At 43.0% G+C, this 23,515-nt stretch overlaps 2 protein-coding genes across 7 annotated transcripts in view; one reads left to right on the top strand and one right to left on the bottom strand.

Annotated features, from left to right (window-relative positions):
- The window catches only part of PPIG (peptidylprolyl isomerase G), a 243,413-nt gene extending 232,077 nt beyond the window's left edge, over positions 1 to 11,336 (bottom strand). The window contains exons 1-3 of one of the 6 annotated variants that reach the window (XM_069225295.1): positions 11,127 to 11,336; positions 10,555 to 10,662; positions 2,700 to 2,763 (exon numbers count right to left, since the gene is read on the bottom strand). The gene's annotated coding sequence lies outside the window, so the exon portion shown is untranslated. Of the gene's footprint in view, positions 1 to 2,699; positions 2,764 to 10,554; positions 10,663 to 10,964; positions 10,984 to 11,113 lie in introns of those variants that run through there. The other 5 variants (XM_069225296.1, XM_069225294.1, XM_069225293.1 and 2 more) reach the window with 5 other exon arrangements.
- A 128-nt stretch (positions 11,337 to 11,464) lies between these two features.
- On the top strand, positions 11,465 to 13,076 carry PCNP (PEST proteolytic signal containing nuclear protein). Its single transcript, XM_069225298.1, has one exon. The coding sequence runs from the start codon at positions 11,621 to 11,623 to the stop codon at positions 12,176 to 12,178; it is 558 nt and encodes a 185-aa protein (XP_069081399.1). The 5' UTR covers positions 11,465 to 11,620; the 3' UTR covers positions 12,179 to 13,076.
- The last annotated feature ends 10,439 nt before the right edge of the window (positions 13,077 to 23,515 follow it).

The raw sequence follows: 23,515 nt of genomic DNA, 5'->3' as shown, positions 1-23,515 counted from the left end.
GCCAGCAGGTAAGTACCCGCGTCTTCGGAGGGCAGACCAGGGGGGTTTTGTAGGGCACCGGGGGGGGGGGGGACACAAGTCCACACAGAAAGTACACCCTCAGCAGCGCGGGGGCGGCCGGGTGCAGTGTGCAAACAAGCGTCGGGTTCTCTGTAGGTTTCAATGGGAGACCAAGGGGTCTCTTCAGCGGTGCAGGCAGGCAAGGGGGGGGCTCCTCGGGGTAGCCACCACCTGGGCAAGGGAGAGGGCCTCCTGGGGGTCACTCCTGCACTGAAGTTCCGTTCCTTCAGGTGCTGGGGGCTGCGGGTGCAGGGTCTTTTCCAGCCGTCGGGACTTTAGGATCAGGCAGTCGCGGTCAGGGGGAGCCTCGGGATTCCCTCTGCAGGCGTCGCTTTGGGGGCTCAGGGGGGACAACTTTGGTTACTCACGGTCTCGGAGTCGCCGGAGGGTCCTCCCTGAGGTGTTGGTTCTCCACCAGTCGAGTCGGGGTCGCCGGGTGCAGTGTTGCAAGTCTCACGCTTCTTGCAGGGATTTGCAGGGGTCTTTAAATCTGCTCCTCTGTAACGAAGTTGCAGTTCTCTTGGAGCAGTGCCGCTGTCCTCAGGAATTTCTTGTCTTTCTTGAAGCAGGGCAGTCCTCTGAGGATTCAGGGGTCGCTGGTCCTTGGGAAAGCGTCGCTGGAGCAGGTTTCTTTGGAAGGCAGGAGACAGGCCGGTAGGACTGGGGCCAAAGCAGTTGGTGTCTTCTTTCTTCTTCTGCAGGGGTTTTCAGCTCAGCAGTCCTCTTCTTCTTGTAAGTTGCAGGAATCTAAATTCTTAGGTTCAGGGAAGCCCTTAAATACTAAATTTAAGGGCGTGTTCAGGTCTGGAGAGTTAGTAGCTAATGGCTACTAGCCCTGAGGGTGGGTACATCCTCTTTGTGCCTCCTCCCAAGGGGAGGGGGTCACAATCCTATCCCTATTGGGGGAATCCTCCATCTGCAAGATGGAGGATTTCTAAAAGTTAGAGTCACTTCAGCTCAGGACACCTTAGGGGCTGTCCTGACTGGCCAGTGACTCCTCCTTGTTATTCTCATTATTTCCTCTGGCCTTGCCGCCAAAGGTGGGGCCGTGGCCGGAGGGGGCGGGCAACTCCACTTGCTGGAGTGCCCTGTGGTGCTGGAACAAAGGGGGTGAGCCTTTGAGGCTCACCGCCAGGTGTTACAGCTCCTGCCTGGGGGAGGTGTTAGCATCTCCACCCAGTGCAGGCTTTGTTACTGGCCTCAGAGTGACAAAGGCACTCTCCCCATGGGGCCAGCAACATGTCTCGGTTGTGGCAGGCTGCTGGAACTAGTCAGCCTACACAGGTAGTCGGTTAAGGTTTCAGGGGACACCTCTAAGGTGCCCTCTGAGGTGTATTTTACAATAAAATGTACACTGGCATTAGTGTGCATTTATTGTGCTGAGAAGTTTGATACCAAACTTCCCAGTTTTCAGTGTAGCCATTATGGTGCTGTGGAGTTCGTGTTTGACAAACTCCCAGACCATATACTCTTATGGCTACCCTGCACTTACAATGTCTAAGGTTTGGCTTAGACACTGTAGGGGCACAGTGCTCATGCACTGGTGCCCTCACCTATGGTATAGTGCACCCTGCCATAGGGCTGTAAGGCCTGCTAGAGGGGTGACTTATCTATACTTGCATAGGCAGTGAGAGGCTGGCATGGCACCCTGAGGGGAGTGCCATGTCGACTTACTCATTTTGTTCTCACCAGCACACACAAGCTGGCAAGCAGTGTGTCTGTGCTGAGTGAGGGGTCTCCAGGGTGGCATAAGACATGCTGCAGCCCTTAGAGACCTTCCCTGGCATCAGGGCCTTTGGTACCAGGGACTTACCTGGATGCCAGGGTGTGCCGATTGTGGATACAAAAGTACAGGTTAGGGAAAGAACACTGGTGCTGGGGCCTGGTTAGCAGGCCTCAGCACACTTTCAATTCAAAACATAGAAACAGCAAAGGCAAAAAGTCAGGGGGTAACCATGCCAAGTAGGCATTTCCTTACAAGGTCACATTATTATTCATATGTTAATGCTGTTTGAACTTGTATTACGGTTCTTTAATGCAAAGCCTTCATTATTAGGGTGAGTGCGCGCTAAGGAAATGTTGTAAGCTTGGACAACACTACTGATAGTCGTTTCAGTATAAAATATGTACACACGTTTGCAATGTTGAACAATATGAGGCTCCCAGAATGTTCTCTGATTAGATGCAAATATTTGCAGAAGCTTGAAAGCAATGTTGAGGATTCTTTGTTTTCAAAATCAAAACGTTCATTTAAAAAAATGCAATGAGGGAAAAACGTTTTGCTAGAAGTTGCTATGAAATTTTAGGTGCCATTTCTTTGAAGCATTGTTTAGTAAAAACGTGTTGATACATGCTAGTACTTCTAAAAAATATATCCATAATGGAAAAATCAGTTTAACCATTTTTAACAAGATTAATGGAAACACAATAAACAAGCATTGTCAAAGTCAGTAGGTTTGACATTGGTTGTCAGCCTTTTGTTTTTGTTAACGCGTGCCTTGTTTTGACATGGGTTTTGTAATATTGTGGGAGCTGCCAGTGCCTCACTATTATAACAAACACTGGCAAAAGCAGAAACATTTTCTTGGACTCAAAAAGTAAACATTGCCACTGTAATTTTTTGCATTGAACAAAACTACCTTGTGAAAGAACAATGCTGTCGCTCATAGTAAAGTCACCCAATAGGCGAAGAGAGAGACAGACCTGTTATAAAAACAAAAGATCTTGGTTAACGCCAGACTGAATTAGGGGCCTAATTCCTAAAGGAAATCACAAAAGTGCACCCATAGTATATGTCCTTGCATTAGTGCAGATTTATGACTTATGAATCACCAAGAATTTACAGAAATGGTACTCCTAGAAAATATTTATGAATTACATTTTAGCTCAAGCAAATATGAATATCAAGATTTGCTCAAGCAAAAATCTGTTGAGCATTTACAAGTTTGCTTTCCCTCTAATTAATTTTTTTCCCAACTGTCAGGAATGAATTTCCAAGCTTTCTCAGTGCGGAAAATATTTAGAGAAGAGCTGGTAAAACCCCCTAAAACATGCAAGTTCATAGGTTTGCAGAGACTCAAAATGGCATTCCAAACCTGGAACTATTGCTTACGGTTACCTACAACAGCAGCTCCAACCTATTTTAAGGGAAATTCTAGGTCACATATAGATTTTGTAATGGCTTCCCGGAATATATGGGACCAAATAACCGATTTCAAGATAGACCATAGGACGGAGAGTGATCATTTCCCCCTCCAACTATGGCTAGACTCTCAATCATTTATTATTAGATCCGAAGAAGAGACCCTATTAAATACCACGGTCATGGAGTTAGAGGTAACCAATAACAGGCGTGCTCTAAGATGGCCATATATCTTGGGAACAGAAAAGACTCTGATAAATATTTACAATGTATTTACTGAAACGGTAGGAGACTTACAGTCAGCATTAGTGGGAACACAAGGTGTTCTTTATTTACATCTTAAGCTGGTAGATGCACTAACTCCACTATTGAGTAAAATTTATAAAAAAGATGGCAATAGGATAAGGAACCATCTCGAGACAGCGAACCCATGGTATAATAAAGATTGCCGAACAGCAAAATCAAGACTGATCCAGGCAGTAAAATCAGGGAACTGTTTGGATATAAAAAGCGGCAGACTAGCCTACAAAAACACTATGGCCCAAGCTAAAAAAGCATGGGATGAAAGTTTTTGGGAGGATCTCTTGAATGCAGCTAAGTTACGGGATCAGAGCATGTTCTGGAATTTAATCGCTAAGGGAAATAAGCAGGGTAGATCAACAAAGGATATTTTCCTAGATGAAAAAACTTGGTGTGATCACTTCACTAAGCTCTATGCTAACAAAAAGGAGAGTTTGCCCTTCGGGGACTACGAGACAAACTTAGAAATGAGTATTGCTCCATTAACTTTTAGTTTAGAAGAAACTAATAAGGCTTTATTAGCTGTGAAATTGGGCAAAGCCCCAGGCCCTGATAAAATTCCCGGCGATCTACTAAAATATGATGTGGATGTGTGGGGGCCTTATATAAATTACTTGAGTAATTCCATTGTGGCAGGCACACTGATCCCCGATTCTTGGAAAGGGGCAGAAATCATAACAATTTTTAAAAAAGGTGATCGCTATGATCCAAGTAATTACCGCCCAATAAGTTTAATAGACATTTTTCAAAAGACATATGCCAGACACATTTTAAATAGGCTTTTAGATTGGATTGAAGAGACTAAAATATTAACCAAATATCAGGCTGGTTTTAGAATAAAAATCAGTACGGTTGACCAGGTGTTTAGGTTTATGTGCATCTGTTGGAAGTATATAAACATAAGGAAGGGTAGCCTCTATGTGGCATTTGTGGATCTAAGGGCCGCCTTTGATCTTGTTCCGCGCAATTTGTTGTGGATTACACTAAGGAACATGGCGGTCCCTGGGGAACTACTTAAAGAACTTATCAAGCTTCACACAGGGAACTATGCAAAAATTAGATGGGGAAAAGAAGGTGAAACCTCAAGGGCCATACCTGTAGACCGTGGTGTGCGCCAAGGTTGCGTGTTAGCACCTACACTCTTCTCATTATATGTTAATGATATTCCGAGCTATTTAAGGAATTGTGTACATGACTCCCTGGAGCTAGGTGGTGAGCCGGTTACGGCATTATTATTTGCCGATGATACCATCCTTATTTCCCAAACTCCGAGAGGTTTGCAAAATTTGGTGGATTCATTCCAGAAGTATTGTGTGGGGAAGGGGCTAGAAATAAATCCTACCAAAACTAAGTACATGTCCATAAACCCCAAGAAATCCCTCAGGATTAATCTGTCCTTGGAGAATCAAAAACTGGAACAGGTAGGGAGTTTTAATTATTTGGGGTTAATGCTGGATAGTAACCTTTCCTGGAAAGGACAGATGGATAAAAGCATCTTATCCCTTAAACAAAACTCAATGCCTATTTTAAAAGTACACGGAGCTAGTTATTCTAAAGCAATCTCACCGGCACTTGAAGTATATAAAGCGAAGGCCCAATCGGCCGCCCTTTAGGGTGCTGAACTCTGGGGCTACTATTGTAACAATAGTTTTGGAAAAACGGAAAACCACTTTGTACGAAGGCTACTTAAAATACCGAGAAGAACTCCTCTAGTCCCTGTTTTCCTTGATATTAACCTTAAAAGAGCAGACTATCAAGCATTATTAAGACCACTGCTGTATTGGGTCAGGTTATGGGTAACCCCGGAGTTGAGTGATTACAAGAGTGGATTGACTGAATTAACTCAGATAGATGGTCATATGAATACCCCTTGGTTAAAATATGTATCTAAGTGGTATGAGAGATTAGGTTTATCACACCTATGGGAAGTTCCTCAGAACATGACAACACGTACCAGGAAATATGTAAAGGACACCTTTTGGTCTTATGGCAACGGAGAGCTATTGCATAGTTCATCGATTGGTATTCTAACTTTGAATTTTTTGAACATAAAAGATACACCTAAATTAGAACAATTTTTGGATGAGATCTGTCCCCCACTGGCAAAAACACTATATCTACAGTTTAGGTATGGGGTCTTACAGATTAATGCTTACACATGCAATTGGGGAGGGGTAAAAGGTTGTGAATTGTGCACTCTCTGTACTTTAGGGGCTAAAGAAGATGTTGTTCATCTACTCTTCTTTTGCCCAGTATACAAGAAACCAAGGGATTGTTGGATCAAACCCGTTTGTAAATATGTGGGGGTTAGATCCTACAAAGAAGCAGAGCGCATATTTCAGTCTAATACTTCACAATTAGTGGTGTTTGGCACGAGTAGATTTTTATTTAATGTGTACCTTATCAGAAAACGACTTGGTCACAAGCTGTAATATTTTGTTAGGTGGCCCGCTCTTTCCCTTCCTTGTAAAGGTATATGATGCACTGTTTCTTCGACCCAAGTTAATTAATTTTTCAGTTCTGGCTTTTAATTAATTTATAAACTGTTATTTATATTTTTATATGCGGTACTGCTTAATCATGGAGACACCCATATATTTCTTGCCAATTGTATGTATTGTATCTTATATTTAATTGTGAAATGTATATATGTATGTTGTATTTATCTCTTGTCTTGACTTTTATGGCAATATTTGCTGAAATAAAGTTTAACGAACGAACGAACAACAGCAGTATGTACATTTGTGAAAAGTTGGCAAAATAAAGCAGTTGCTAGTATTCAAACCCTACTATAGTAGGAGCCCTGGCATAATCAGAGAGACTACTATCAGAGTCCTTAAATAATGATATTGCTATCATGATTTTTCACCGCACTACATGGTACCAAAGGGACAAGTGAATTTTGTTACAGGACAAGTATATTTAAGAAGCCACCTGTCCCATGGACAAGTAGATATTTTATTAAATTCCACACCCCTGTCCTAGATCACCAATTGTGCAGACAGCCTCATCCCCATCAAGAGCAACATCTAGAGAAAATCCTCCAAAACGGCCAGCTGGTACACCCAAGAACTCAGAACAGAGAAAGAGGCAGCAATCAGCTAGAGAGGAGATGGTGAGGACACCTCTGACAGAGCAGCCTTCAAGACGTCCCTCAACCTGTACTACCGCCTGCTGAGGGCAACAGAGAAGACAGCCCTTGCCACACGCATCGAAACCAGTGCCAACAACACAAAGGAATTTTTCAACATTATTAAGGAATTCTCCAACCCGGCTGCCAGTGAAATCAACATCACACCCTCACAGGAGCTGTGTGACAACCTTGCCCACTTCTTCCATGACAAGACTGCAACCACATACACAAACTTTGAACCCCAACCTACACCTATGGACTTCCTTGACAGATAGGCCACCACTGTTTAAATCAACACAAACCACATACTGACCACCTGGAACATCCCCTCCACCCAAGTCATCACCTGCACCATAAAATACATCCACTCAAGAGCTCCCACAGACCCATGCCCGCACTACATCCTCACCCTTGGAAACCAAAGGATCGCCCAGGAACTCGCCACAGAAACATTTCCCGATGTCTGGAAACATGCCCAAGTCAGACCACTACTCAAAAACCCTCCGCCGACCCCAGCGAAACTAAAAACTACTGGTTTATCTCCCTACTCCCATTCCCAGCAAAGGTGTTGGAAAAGATCATCAACAAGCAACTCCAGACATACCTGGAGCAGAACCAACTACCCGATGGCTCCTAATTTGGCTTCCGCACAAATTACAGCACCAAAACTGCCCTGATCGCAGCCACTGACGACATCTGAATCTTCATCAACTGAGGACAAACTGCAGCTTTGGCCCTCCTCAACCTCTTGGCAGTATTCAACACCATACCCACCACATGCTGATCAAAAAAAATCCATCACATCTGCATCCAAGTGACGTGCTCAGATGACTCACCTCCTTCCTCACCAGAAGATCTACCCCCCCACACACATTTCATCTCCAAAACCAAGGAGATCACTTGCAGTGTCCCCCAGGGCTCATCCCTCCACCCCAACATCGTCAGATCCCACAGCCTCAACATAATTACCTATGCAGAAGACACCTAACTCATCCTCTCACTCACTGACAACCCCTCCACCACCAGAACGAGTTTCCACAGATGCATGACAAGCGCCACTGATTGGTTGAAGCACAACTGCCTGCAGCGGAAGACAGGCAAGACAGAAGTACTGATCTTTGACAACAGAACAACACATAGAATGATTCATGGTAGCCATCAGACTTAGGACCCACACCCCCTAGATTTGACCACGCCAGAAACCTTGGAAACATCAGTGACAAGTTCAGCATGAAATCACAGATCAACGTTGTCTCTTCCGCCTGCTTCCTCACTTTGCACATGCTATGTAAGATCTTCAAGTGGCTACATCTACACACGGTATGCACAGTGACACAGGCCCTCGTCAACGCCCTCTATGTAGGAGTCGCAGTGCACCTCCTACAGTGATGTCAGACCATACAGTATACCACATCCAGACTCACCCTTGGCCTTCCCTGATGAACCCACTTCACAGCCCACCTCAAGCAATTTCACTGGCTCCTCGTAGAGAAGAGATGCCAATTCAAGCTGCTGACCTGTGCACACAAGGCTCTACACAACCAAGGACCGACCTGTGTGCATTAACCACCACCTAAACCTCCACAAACCATTGAGAAGACTACGCTCTGCCTCCCTTTCACTTGTCCATACTCCCTGCATCTACCGAAGCAGAAGTGGAGGACACGCCTTCTATCAGGTTGCAGCAAAACCCTGGAACAGCCTCCCCACACACCTCTGGACTATCACCTCACTTCCGGAATTCTGAAGGGTCATCAAGACCTGGCTGTTCAAATACGCCTTTGGGACCTGCAAGCGCCTGGACACCCTATAGGGTGATTATCCATGCTTTATAAATCCTGATTGACTGAATCGGAGAACGCTAAGACTGTCAAAGTAAACAATATTATTTGTCTGTGAGACAGTGCTATATTAAGTAATTTTGATAAGCAGTAGAATCAGGCAAACATTCTATTCCCAGAAAGGCGAACACTAGATCACTGCTGTTGCAAGAATAGTTGATCAGCTCAATGGCTGAAAGCGTAAAGCAATGGGCTACCCTTTCAAAAATCCTTTGTTATCATTGGTAAATGCTTTACATTTGTCTCTCCTTGGGGCAGTTTTGTTACCCCCTTGGACATCGACCCTGTTACATGGATAACTGCTCAACTGCTGCAAACTTCTTTTTCCTTCTGTATCTCTCCTTCACGCTCATGGCCGCCATGGCACTTTGAATCGCCTCACTTATGTCAATTGTTTTACTTTTCATTTTCAATTTATGTGTCAAGAAAAGTTGTTAGGAATTTACAACACTAATAGCTGTAACTCAAGCAAACGCGAGACCCATTGCATTGCAAATGCTTGTCATTATTGTGAAGCCAGCTCCTTGCATAGGTCAGCATTGGGAATTCACTTACATACTGTTAAGAGGTAATTTCCAATCTGAAAGGAGTTTGTTTGGTATGGTTGGAATGGTAGTGAGAAAGCCTGCTTACTGGTTAAGTTGGATTTAACATTACTATTGCAGAAATGACTAGGGTCTTCTCTGCTCTTACTGCTCTCTGTGCCTTACAGCCCATCTCCAATCCACGTCTGGTCTGTGCTGGATCACCTTGTGCATTCCATCCAGACAGCCATAAACACTGGACACTCAGCTGCATCTGCATTCATCTGTGTCCTGTTGGGTCTTCCTAGGCAGGAAGGGTGGCGGGCTCTCACTTACACTTCAAAGGCTAGTGGCCTGACCCCACACAAATAACGTATAACCCCCAGATCTCCTGGCAGACAGGACTGTGTTGAAAGGGGAATTGGTGCATTTCAAAACCACTGTGAAGCTTCCCCCACTTCAAAGGCACATTTGGGTAGAAGTACTGGGCCTGTGACCCTCTAAAATCAGACACTTCTGGGCCTACAACTGGACTCTGTCAGAAGGACTGTGGTGCTGCACAAAGGACTCAACCACAATTGTAGCTCATTCTGTAGCTCAAAATGCCCAAACAGTATCTGAAGGATTTCCTGGGGTTCTTGCTACCCAGAATGGAAATGTATCAGGGTGAACGTTTTATAGAAAGTTTGAAGTATAAAAAGTGTGAAATACAAATACAAGTATGATAAATAATGTACTGGTTAGATGTGATAAAACAATTAAATTAGACGTGGCTTTTGGAAACTTGTATTTGCGAAGGTTAATTGAGTTGCTCCAAATGAACAACTGGTTATGTGCAGCACTTGTACCCATGATTCATAGAGGATTACCAGATCACCATGTTTCTACTGTATCACAACCACAGTCCAAGACAGTTTGCAGACTAAGACATGATACCATACATTTCTAATATAGGAAAAACTCCATTCAAGCACCTGCGTTCTTAACTTCCCCATACAATTAAGTTCTACAACCAACGACAAAAACCTGACTCTGGCACACATGCATACAGCTCTCAGGAACATAACATGTGGAGATACAGTACAAGCCACTCATTAAACCATTATGCGCCACAGCTCGTATTTACCAACAAAAATAACCCTCCATTATGGAACTTGCTCCACACCAATAAGTCCCTTGTGCGCATGAGGAAGTCAACTGTAGTGCTCATAGTGGTGTTACCAATGACCAACTGGACTACAGAGCTACAATGCGTGAATTAGTTGGCAATACATTAAATAAGAAGTGTGTAAGCTATATGGGCAGCACAATGAGATACTGGAATTATTTCGGTCATTCGTCCGTGGGTTCCACACACAACCCATAAATGGGGATGGAGCAAAAAGAACAAAGGTAGCTGTGCAGACGAAAGCAACAGTCTTAGTGAGTCACAAGGGTTAACGTGCATGCTGGCAGAGTAATCCTTGAGACTCACGAGGACTCCAGTGATTTTCGGCAAAATGCAATTCGACTGTGTGCTTTAAATATTTCAGATGACATCGAAATGCACATTACCAATGTATTCTGTACAGCGATGTAGGCTCTCGAACTGCTTCACATAGCAATGTTGTGACTCCCATCATTACATCCCACCGCCAACGAAAGCTCGCACAAATCATGCTCCTAAATATAACACATCAGGGTTTCATCAGAGTAATCAACACACAACATAATAGTAAGACTTGCTCAATGAATTGTTGGATATCGTTCATGTCATCAAGTTATGTGGAGCTTCGAATGACAAGCATTAACCTCACAATGAAAGCCCAAAGTTATAGGGGCTGTCAATGTGTGAAATGCCGTGCTCAACCGCAAGAAAACCATGCAACTGCGATTACTCCAGGAAAGTGTAGCGGGAAGAAATTGACAATGGTTCACGTACATGGCCTGATTACCCGACTACATAGTAAATGGAAATAACCTACTAGAGTATTTTCTGCCACAGACAAGTCATCCGCTGTTGCAGAATTAGTGCAGTCTATGAACTAGTGGCAAACGTCATGCCCCCGGGTAAAAGTGACCGCCCCCTGTGCCTCCAGCACATACGGTTGCTAATATAAGGCCCTACTCATACCCCAGGTACTCACGACTGGACGGCGCCGTACACTCGGTGTCTCAAGCCCCGGACAGCACGATCATTTGATCTCACCCTCAAGGATCACGCATAGCTCGCTAAACTCAAAAGCAAAAGACAGCGCCAATCACCACGGTACTTTCCGCACAACAGCCATATTCCGAGCTAAGATGGCGGCCATGAAAAACACGTCACACGTTTCCCTTCCAATGGCTTTCTTCAGGGGTCAAAGGTTGTTTAGTAGATACAGAAGAAAGACGGTCTAACTTTATGGCGGGTAGTAAAAAGGTCTTGACAGCCATGGAAATAGAAAGAGGGTGTGAGTCTAAACCGGAAATACGTTTAACCTACTACGTCACTCTGGGTCCCGCCCAGTGCGACGACTTCCATTCAAGCTGAGAGTCTAGAGGTGGCTAACGTTGGTCGGCCGAAGTAGCGGGAGCGGCGGACGTTTTAACACATTCCCGAACACTACGGCGGCAGCGCGGCTTCCGTAGCTGCCGTAATATGGCGGACAGTGGAGCAGGGGTCAGAAACCGCTGGGACAAACGAGGGCCTGATGACGAGGCGGTAGCAGCTGTAACTACCGAGGCCGTCACTTCCAGCAACGGAGGGGAAAGCCCGAAGCGAACCGCTGAGAAACGTGCAGCAGATGACTCGGAGGAGGACACAGTGGCGCAGTCTGTGGCCCCCAAACTTCCCAAGATCGGATTTGCCGTTGGCGGTAAGGCTACTAAGGGCCAGCCAGTGAAGCCCCAAGTAGCGAAGGCCCAAGCGGGGATCTCCATCAAGTTAGCAGCGACTAAACCGAAGGAAGCAGCTCCAGTAGTTACGAAAGTACACACTGTAGCATCCGTGTTCAATGAAGATGACAGCGAGCCTGAAGAAATGCCTCCGGAGGCAAAAATGCGCATGAAGAACATCGGAAGGGACACGCCCACATCTGCAGGACCAAATTCTTTCAACAAAGGGAAGCACGGATTCTCAGACAACCAGAAGCTGTGGGAACGCAATATAAAATCGCGACTTGGTGGAGAGAATCGTCACCACAATGATCACGACTAATTCATTGTATTTTGTCATTGGGACTGGGGTAGGTGACTAGGACCTCTGTTGGGCCAGGCACCTTTTAAAAGAACAGTTTCATTTTGATGGTCTATCTTGCTATACGTCCTCAGAACAATTTGTGGTTTGTTTCCTTTGGGGTTTTACAGTGAATTTGTGGTACAACAAACATTTAACCTGGGGAATTTGTTTTGTATAGCCATTTAAAAAGCAACACACGTATTTCCTGATTATATTTGAACATATTCCGCTCAACTAATACAATACTCGGAACTGTTGTAATATCCATAATGTTTGTTCGGTTTTACAATTCAAAATCGCCACGAGAAGCTATAGGACATAACACCAACATGGTTTAAGATATGTGTATCCTTAAAAGAAGTAACCAGCGGAATTCCTGGAGCATAGCGTCCGGTTGATGATTCAGTATTGCTTCTGTGACCAAAGTGAGAAATACGAAGGCTGCACAACAGTGTAATTCGCATATTCTTCGTGCACGGTTTTGTTAACTAAAATGAATTCTTCTGCAGAGACCGGCGTTTTCGAAACACCGTGCGCCATATTTTACTGTTACTTAATCATTCATTTGGTCATGCAAACTATCTGTCTACCAGTTGGAGACACAAACGAGCATAATGCCCCAAATTAGGCTTTCTGAATAGTGATAATAAAGAGAACTATTGTATATAATTAGTCTAAAAATACTTGGATGTTTCTTGTACCCGCAATCTTACTTTTCAAACATTTTTTTTCAAATTAGCTATTTTTCTTTTTGATGACTTTATGTGATAGTTCTGCCTGGTAGTGCTTATATTCTGTAGCCATTTTCATAAACTGTTGATGCTTAAGTTGCCACTTTGTTATTAAAAATAACTTCGGTGCTTATATTTCTTTTTCATCCCCTTGTGAGCGTTTATTTTGTCTTGGGTTTGTTCTTACTACATTTATTTAAATAACGTCTATTTTACAGAGTGGAATTATATTTGATTCACAGTACATTTAAAACCAAAAAAAAAAACACTTGAAACCGTTCTAGTTCATTTTCTTTTTTATGCGTTAGAAGGGTCTATAAGGTTGTGTCTGCGGTTGGTGGGATGTACTGTATACATTTATGTGAATTTCGGTCTTAACTGCGCTTTTACAGATCTGCTGCTGCAAATTATCTAATAAGATGTGCGAAAAAATGTACACTTGGAGCGAGTCATACTGTGGAGTAGTAATATTAACTTTCACTTGCAGATGAACGGCCACAGTCATGAGCTGCAGTTTAGTTAGGACAAGTCGAAGATTCAACTAGATACGTTATTCCCCGTTCTTTCTTTACATAAAAAGAAATGTATTTTCAGACCAACCGTTTTACGCCCCCTAGAGTGGTGTTAACAACGAATCTCAATGTGAAGTCTTGCCTTCGGCTTACAATTAACATTTTCCGATAATTTTTCTCACCAGTACTATTCGAAACCTTCACCTTTCCATTTGAAAACTATTGCCATCGTCCACTTCACTACTTTTATCAATCGTTAACTGCTGTCTGCTATCATTTAGCTTCGTTTTCAGACTCTCTCCCGTTTAGTGTCATATTCTTGCCTTTCTTCATTTTGTGTGTCCTTCATTGTTTGGCATCTTTTAGCAACCTTTCTTTCCGTGCAGTCCCTTACGTCTTACTTCATGTGAAAGAACAAAAAGCTTTCGATCCAGAACCTATGATATTTAGCTGGAAACATCGAAACAACAGATTGTCCTTTTTTTCTTTACTGTTCTGTAGGGAGCAATGCTTCTTATGCACTGCGTTTATTTTGACAAGACTACTTCTGTTGAATTATATATTTAGAGGGCATTTAAATTCATCAGATCCTCCATTCTGCACAGTCAGCAGTCCTTTTTTGATTTTGTGTTCATTGACATATACTTTAATTTCACGTGCATTTTAGTTGGGTAGTCTGGATCGTAAAAAAAACCTTTCCTATGATACACTGTTTTTTGCTAATGTGACTTCTCCCTTCAAAAACTCACGTCTGCAGAAATACTCTGGCTTTGCTGCCTTTACTTGGATATACCTGTTCTTTTAGCAAGCATCTGAAAACTAACTAGTTCCACCGCCTCTTGAACTAAGATTGAGCTCTCCTTTCCCTTAATCAGCTCACCCAGTGACCAATTGTTAACTCTGCTCTCGGTTGTCTTCTACTATATGCAAAACTTCCACTAGTCCATCACACTACTGGCTTTTTTGTACTGCGAACACTGTCTTTTGTAGTGGCACTTCGTTTTTAAATACATTCTATATGAAGCCCCTCTCTCACTCCCTAGGGTGTAGGCTTGCTATAAAAAATGCCCAGTTAATAAAATGGTGCTTAGTCTCTGCTAAAAACAGGCTGAAGTAACTTAATTTCAATGTTTGCGTTTTATGCTGTTATAACATGAGATTACTACCGTGCTTTTTATTTACAGTTAAGCTCAATTCACAATTAATTATTGATGTGTTGTAGCAGGGTGAAGATAGCCAGTACTCTACTACTATTACACAGGGCTGGGTGGATACGTTTTGTTATGCCAGAGCAGCAACCTATGCAGTTGATTTGCTTCGTCTTTGTAAGCGAAGTTTGCCAGTATGGCCTGGAACCAAGACCTCACTAGGGCTTGTTTGAATGAAGATTGTCTAACTAAGGAGAATGGAGTGAGAACCCATGCTCTTAATTTGGACAGTTTTGGTCTTGAAATAAATAGGTGTAACCCGGGCCTTGAGAAGGCTGTGTATTTTCTGCTCAGGCTGTACATCCGGCAATGCTGATACCGTTTACAGTGTTGTATCCCTATACTTGGAACAAAACTCTAGTCCAAACAGCAAACATTCTACAAAGCACATTACGCAGTTCTAGACACCCTTGTCAAACAAAAAAGGTATAACACATGGTTTGATATCATCGAGCTCATTACAAAAACAACACTGGGTATGGCTGCACACCAGTGTGGTGCAGGGCAGATGCAACCTTTATGTGGCTACTTCTTTGCATACTATCTTCCACTAGGAAACAAGATCCAACAGAACATATTCGACAGAATGTTGACACCCCCAGCATAGCTCGGCTGTTCTGTTTATTTGGATTATCCGATTAGTTGGGTTTGATTAACTCTCAACAGTAGTAACCATAATAAACCACAGCATCCAACAGAAAAGACAGAATGCATGTACACCCAACACATATCGGTGTACAATGTAGTTGGATATCACCAAGCTCACAATAGCACCTCATGGTTCAAGACAATACAGCACTCCAAACAACATGTTAAACACTAAACTAACACCCCACATCTAGTTTGATTAAAGGTTTACTGTGGACCCAGGTAGGCTATCATGTTGTAAATCACCTCAAACACGTTATCGAAGACCAGTAATGCATATACAATTTTTTTTACCCAGACGTCATTTATCCAGATTGGTAACCAACATCTGGCTACACACACCAAACACTGTAACACACATAGAAACACAAGAACAACTGTATTTCACACATGCGCACTACTGATTATCCAGTCAAGACAACCAGATCTCAGAAGCAGGCCAGGCGGAGGGTAGTAGAGGTACCCAAGCATGCTGGTCACACAACAGACGCACTTGCCGATTCCTTAAAACATAGTCCTCACAAATGTGTGCCTAACTAATAGGACAGGTATTGAGGGGGTACTTGCACTCTCACACCGCACCTGGCCATATATCGCCAACAGTTCTGGCCTTCCCGTATCCAGTGACCAATGTGAGCTCACATTCGTAGCTTACTGTTTTTGCCATAATTGTTAAGGACCCAACAAGGCTCAGCTCTTGTACTCTTTTCTTCATCTCATTTTGTTACAAGATGTATCTTCTTCATTTGGTTACTCATATCCTAGATATGTCAACAATGCCTGAATTGTCTTCCTTTCATTTGAATCTGTAAATGTAAGCGCTGTTGGCTGTCCAGCTTCTGTTTCTTCTGCACTCTTTGTTCAAATAAGTCAAAAACTTGTACCATTTACTTTCTTTTCTACACAACGCCATAAACCAATCCCTTCAACATCTTCATCACGCTGTTACCATTATAGTAACCCTCTCTCCCCCAGCTCACAACCTTGAATCCATTTTGATCGTAAAATGTGTATCTATCCCCAAAATTTTAATCAGTTTGCCTAATCTTGGTCTTCAGTTTTTCAATGTGGTCTTGCTTAGCAAAAACCTACCTTTCCGACAACATCATCTCCATCAATACCTCTTGGTCATCCTGCTGTTCTATGTTAGTTCTGATCTTTTTAACTTCCGGTGTTCTTAAATGCAACTCCATACAGCTTGTCAAGAGCTTGCTTTTCCAAGGCCTTTTGTAACTTGTGACATTGAACAATTTACTCCCTATTGCAATAGACAGTGCACCATCATTTGGAAACGAAATATCCAAGAGTCCTGGTTACAACAGAATATAGTGTGTCTAACCACAATTCAGTCTTCAGTGTCTTAAGGTTCGGCTGCTGCTACTTAGTTTGCTGTAGCTCTCCAAACCACAGCTACCGTCTGAATTTGCATGCCTAATATAATCTGTACAGTGTTTGTTTAGGAATTCTTCAGAAATAAATCAACAGTAAGGTTGCTGAATGTAGTGGAAATCAAATATTTTTTTAAATGTCTATGCAAATCAAGTGTCTCTTTTTTAAGCTGTAGGTCAAAATATAGCCTGCCATCTGCCATTTACAGAGCAACAAGCCTGCATTTGCAAACACTATATATAAAGCCAAACTATAATTTTGCATAATTCCGAAATTAAATCCATGACCTGTCTCTGGTTAAGAAATGGGTGCTTTTGCAATGTTTCACTTGGTTCAGGGCTCCAGCAGACGAGGAAACAAGCATGACAATTCTAAAATTTCAACCATCAAACTGGATAGAAAATCATGCCAGGGTGGTGTATGTTAATATAAAATTGTACATGCGTTGTATTTAATCACTTTCTTTTATACGAGAAGTGTTTAAAAAGGGGGAACTTGGACAAAATAATTTTTTTATCTGCAAATTATTGGTGGACGTAGTTATGCCACACATTTGAGATTTAAACACGCAATATAACCATTACCATATTGCTGACTATTTTTAACATCTTTATTTGATTTTCAAAAATTAGAACAGAGAAGTAACCAGAATAAGCACGTTTAGCAGGTAGTGAAATAAAAAATATCCCTTGTAGCACAACGCAAGAGAATGAACATCATGTGATAAATATTCGATGCACAAAATTTCCTGGAACAGGAACCTTTGCTCCCTCCCTCCAGCAGACCCTCTCCTTGTCTTTCTCCCCTTCGCACCCTTCTCCCCTATCCCCTTAAGTCAGTATTATATTGAACCCTCTATCTTTCTTCATAGGCCATAGCGTCCTGTGTGGTCTGTATGGACTCTGCGTTCCCCCTCTGTCCTCAGCCTGCATTATCTTCTCCAGCATCTCAGTTTACACCTGGCAATTTTCTTCCACCCTATCATCCGTTCTCACCTTCTGCATACGTCGTTTCTCGGCTAATGCCCATCCAGCGATGTCCTTCCGCCATTGTTGCAGCTTCGGGCCACAAGAGATAACCATTTAATAGCGATCCTGCTTTTTTGCCAGAACCAACCTTAGTAGAGTCATTCCATAATGTATACGCCTCTTCTCAGGACAAACAAAAATATTAGTCAGACTTTACCTCACACTGTATCTGTCAACATTTGCTAAATGTGTTTTCATGGAGAAGAATAGATGTTGGAAAATGGGAAATTCACATCTTTTGAAAATACATGGCTTTGTATTATTTTTAGAAATGCAAAGCCATCTATGTTTGTTTTCCTGCCTTAGCACTCTTAAGTGCAGATGTGATCGAAGTGCTAAAAACTTAGGTTTTACCTACCTACAGCAATCCTGATTTAGCATACTGTGAAGTAGATCATTTTAGAAACATAAAGCATTTGTTGATGACAGTTGAAATATTTGTTCACGGCATTGATTTAAAAAAAAAAAAAAATGACATTTTTGAATTTCCAAACATAACAGTAACCCTAAATAGGGTCGGCAATGGCACCCCAATATAACACAAGTCACATACAGTCCAAAGGACCTCTCCAGCACATTGGCAATAATTTGGTAGTGGTGGTAAGGCATAGTCTCCCCAGTAATGTTCCGTCCTTGGGAGCTCCCATTCCATCATTCTTGTGTCCATTAGAGTACCACTATTCTGCCTATGTGCCCCCGCTGAGCCTTCATGATATCGTCTCCAAGGTCCCCAAAACTTTAAGAATTTCCTCGGGCATCCTCTTGCCTGATGCATCACCTTTTCCGCCACCATGTACATATCCATCCCGGACTTCCATTCCCCAGCGTGGGTGGCTCTGGTGCCCCCCAATATCGTGCCACATGCCTCGTGGCCACTAGTCCCAGATTGCAAAGTGAAATTTTGGTCTCAGGAGATCAATTTCCGTGGGTATTCCCAATAGTACATACTTGGGTTGTGTAGGGATATCTGCCTCCATTACCTGCCCTAGCTCAGCCTGTATCTTGGACCAGTATGTCTGGATAGCACCACATTTTCAGAGTGTGTGGTAAAATGTCCCTCTGTGGCTCTTGCATCTGAAACAGTTCTGTGACTCTGCTCTCCCATAACTATGGAGTCTGGCTCTATCATAGTATACCCTATGTAGTACCTTAAACTGTATTAGTCTCAAGCAAATTCTGATTGCTATTTCCTGCAGGCTCATTATGGCTGCATCCCAGTCAGTCTTTTAGGGTTCCCAATTCCTGTCCCCATTTCTTTCTCAGGCCTTCCAACGTATTTGGCATATTGTTATTGATCTTTCTACATGTCCACAACACCACTTTTTGATCTAGTTGCCCCAATAATAATCTCCCTTCTAGTGGAGCGTATTCGGGGAGGTATGTTAAATCTATATTCTCTGGTTGAGATGCATGTGTCAGCTGGAGATATTTATAATGTTGTGTTGGTGGCATCTGGTACTCTGCTTGCAGACCCTCAAATTTCTTTGGTCTCCCTTATGCTATCAGTTCTCCTATTCGGGAGATTCCGATCCCCCGATTTTCAAAATCTTACAGCTTTCCTATCTCCTGTTGACCCGTTCCCACAGCGGGGTTTCCTGTGTGATCCTTCTGTGCCAGGCCATGCTCTTTCCTGTCCTTTGCCAGGCTGTAATCATCAATTGTGTGGTTCCTAAGAGTTCCCGCTACACCAAGCCCCCCCCACAGGGACTGGGTTTAGCCGGCTGGCTGTCTGAGTCTCAGGCTACCTGAGTCGTCCTCCCACACCTGCCCTGGCCCCTTAAGTTTGTGGAGGGAACCCCAAGACAGCCACCTCCATTTTGTGAGCCCAGCTTTTTCCCTGTGCCCTCATACAGCCCAATGATCAAGGATTCCTAGAAGACCTAGGTAAGGAGCCCGACTTTTCTGGGCAATCTTATTATTTGTTTAAAAGTATTTTCTACTGCTACCCGTGCCTGTTTACTGTAGACTCTGTGTTTTTCTGGCAGCTTGGCCTTTTAAAAGTGCTGTTTTTTAGCCGTGGCTGTTTGAAATTTCCCTTCTAATTTGTGGCAAAAGACTGTATAAAGCCCTCACCTTCTTTTTAAAGTGAAAAAGGCTACATACACCTCCATGGCTAACCAGAGTATGTTTAGGAGACTGCTTAATCTGTTTCTGTGATTTAAATTGTGTTTAGGAACTGTCTGCATCACCTGTTTTGCCTTGAAAAAGCCAAATTTCTGAGTGCGCGACAAGCAGTATTTCAGTGTTCTTTCAATCTCTCCCTTACCTAGAAAGTTGACTCTGCTAGCTTGGAAGGATGGATTCAGCCTGTCTGTATCCAAGGAGATTCTGAATAAAGCAGCACCTCCCTCCTCCCCTACCACAGGGACTGTGGCTTCAGTTAACGTGGCACTTTCATATGTTTCTGTTGGTTGTTGCATATGGTGTTGTGATAGATTGTTGGGGTTGGTCTTTCCATTGGCTTAGAGATTAGGGTTGGGTTTATGACTGGTACTAGGGTTGAGATTCCTACTGGCTCCTGGTTTTTTAGGGTTTGGTTTGTGATTGGTAGTAGAGTTAAGATTCCAGTTGGCTCTTGGGTTTTTTAGGGTTGGGTTTGCGATTGGTAGTAGGGTTGAGATTCATATTGGCTCTTGGTTTTTTCTAGGGTTGGGTTTGTGATTGGTACTAGGTTTGGGATTCCTATTGGCTCCTAGTTTTTTAGGGTTGGGTTTGTGATTGGTAGTAGGGTTGATATTCCTATTGGCTCTTGGATTTTAGGGTTGGGTTGGTGATTGGTAGTAGGATTGAGATTTCTATTGGCTCTTGGTTTTTAGGGATGGGTTTGTGATTGGTAGTAGGGTTGGCGCTTGGTTTTTAGGGTTGGGTTTGCGATTGGTAGTAGGGTTGAGATTTCTGTTGGCTCTTGGTTTTTAAGGTTGGGTTTGTGATTGGTAGTAGGGTTGAGATTTATATTGGCTCTTGGTTTTTGGGGTTGGGTTTGTGATTGGTAGTAGGGTTGAGGTTCCCATTGGCTCCTAGGGTTAGGCTTGTGATCGCTTGTCAGGATTAGGGGTATGATTGGTGAATAGGGTTGGGTCTCCCATTGGTTGGGAGATTTAGGGTTACCAATCTGGTTGGTTAGGGTTAGGTCAAGGTTTCTATTGGCCAGTCGGGCTATTTAAGCTTAGGGCTCAGGGTGTCTCAGCCCAGGCATCTCAGCTAAGGGTGGAGAGGACAAGGGCAGTTGCCTGGTAGAGCTTAGGGCCAGAGATGCTGCACAATTTGCAATTTACCAAAAAGGACCTTACTCCCTACTCATCCATCAACATGCAAACATATTATCAGCAAAGACATCCAACCCCTGCATCACAAACTGATCTCATACAGATTGCAAAGTCTCATCAACCAACACAAAACCCCATATACCAGACCTATACACATATCCACCACAACGACAACAGTAAAACACCTTCATTCTCACAGCAAACACAACTCGGTCCATTCCCACTAACACAACCTGCCATCGCCCATACAACACAAAACCACATTATACATTACTTTCAGCCATCCAGGTACACACTCCCTGTTCATACAAACGAACAGCACTATTCTCTATTTGCTCCACAAATACCCCCTTTCATCATGACAATACCTAAACCCAGCCTTCCAACACACCATCTACATACACCCTTCCCCTCTTTTCACCAATTAGACACAACCATACAACCCTCACACTCCACTCCACCACACATATTACCTCTTCCAGTCATCACAACTAACAAACTCCCCTGACACACATCCATCCCCTCTTACACACATCATACATTCATCACCAAAACAAAACACCCCCTATAATACTCTAATACCACTCACCAGCACCAACTCCAATACAAATCCTTCACAGAAAACCACTACATCAATATCCCCTCTCACTATTCCACAAAAAAACAATACAGACCACACACATCAGCACATCAAAATAACACAAACTTTCATTATACATTCCATCTTACCCACTCCCACCCTCATGACTACATGAGGGTGGGAGTGGGTGAGATCCTGACCTATCTTTACCCCTACTTTCGCACTCTTCACAAACATCTACCACAAGCAGCCCAACACAGCAACATGCATTCACCCGCTTCTCATTCATTGTACAATTTAGAGCCTTACATTATGATCCACATGCTCCACCACCACCCCTAACCCATACTCCTTCCACACTAGACAGACACAAACAATATAAACAACATGCCACTCATAACAACTTTGCATCCTCTTGTCTATTACATAATACGGCTAACCTACAAAAAAATGTACACTCTTCATGTCTCTCTCAGCCACCAAGTCCACCACTGACACACACAGACCCAACAAAATGCCTCCTGAGCATGCTGGAAGTGGAACACTACTGAAAAACAGGACTATTGTGACCCTCACACAGTTGTCACAACTAGCAACACACCTGCTACAAGCTCAAAATATACTGCTCACCCTTCTCCTAAACAAAACAACACCACCACTAACACGTTTTCTAAACTGCCAGCTTATAAATGCTCGATCACTTTAAAAAAACAAGCACCACATTTACGACCTGCTCACAGACACACAACCTGACTTACTATTCATAACAGAATCATGGTTGGGAGATGACATGGCCCCAGTGTTGCATGAAGCCATTCCTCCGGGCTATCAAACCATCACACAAAACCGTATAGGCAAGAGAGGATGTGGACTAGCAATAATATTCAAACAAGCAATAAATCTCAGTAAAACAGACATTTCCATAGAAAGTTGTGAAGCCCTCCTCACCAGATGCCAACCCACTCCAACGTCCTACTGTAACTTTCTCCTCCTTTACAGACCTCCAACTAACAACTCAACATTCACGGACTCTTTTCTAGATACAGTCTCAAACCTTATTACATAATACTCAAACCTATCCATTCTTGGGGACCTAAACATTTGGTTTGACAAACCCAATATGCCCCATCCAAAAGCTAACACTAGTGGCCTAGTAGCATTGAATCTACATCAGACTGTACACAATCCCATACACATCGCGGGACACATCCTAGATGTCACTTTTGCTAAGCCCAAACTAGTTACCGTTCATAGCATCACGCCAATCACATGGTCAGACCCCCATTTGAGACCTTTTCGACATAAAACACCACAAATCAACACACCCCACAACTACTTACATACATGCACCTATCGACAATGGAGCAAACTCAATTTTGATGAGTTAGAAACACAACTGATAGCCAAACCAGATCTAGATACAATTAATTCTGTTTCAAAACTTTATGAGTGGCTACAGGAAGCTGTTTTTATCCTAATACCACTCGGAAAAACTTAACAGGACAAAAGAAGACCAACACCTTGGAGAAACACAGAACGTAAAAAGATAAAGCAACAAATCAGAAGGCTGCAGCGGACCTGGCTCAAAACAAACAAAACTCAAGACAAACTGCAGCTACACAAATTTAACAGAATTTGCAAATCATCAATCAAAAAGCTACTATTCAGACAGAATACAAAATGCTAAATCTGCAACCAAATAATTTTATAAAATTCTCAATCAATTTTGAAAACCTAAATGCATGGAAGGAAGTCATCCCACTACTCAAGATTTCACAAACAAACTGGCAACTCATTAGACAACCAAGGCAGACACATTGGACTCCTATTTAAAGCAGAAAAAAAACATCAGCGCCAAACCCTTTCCTAAAATCCCCTCTAAAAATAAACCAACCCAGCCTCTATAGTCTTTCAAACAAATATCACAAGGTGAATTTATGGATTTGGTCAAAGC

This window comes from Pleurodeles waltl, chromosome 3_1 (assembly GCF_031143425.1).
Source record: "Pleurodeles waltl isolate 20211129_DDA chromosome 3_1, aPleWal1.hap1.20221129, whole genome shotgun sequence".
In the NCBI taxonomy this organism is placed as follows: Eukaryota; Metazoa; Chordata; class Amphibia; order Caudata; family Salamandridae; genus Pleurodeles; species Pleurodeles waltl.
Note: the sequence above shows the minus strand (reverse complement) of the source record. Positions and strands in the feature narration are given on the sequence as shown.

Excerpts from the sequence above, each read along its gene's own strand:
- PCNP (XM_069225298.1), top strand. The coding sequence starts at position 11,621 with ATGGCGGACAGTGGAGCAGGGGTCAGAAACCGCTGGGACAAACGAGGG.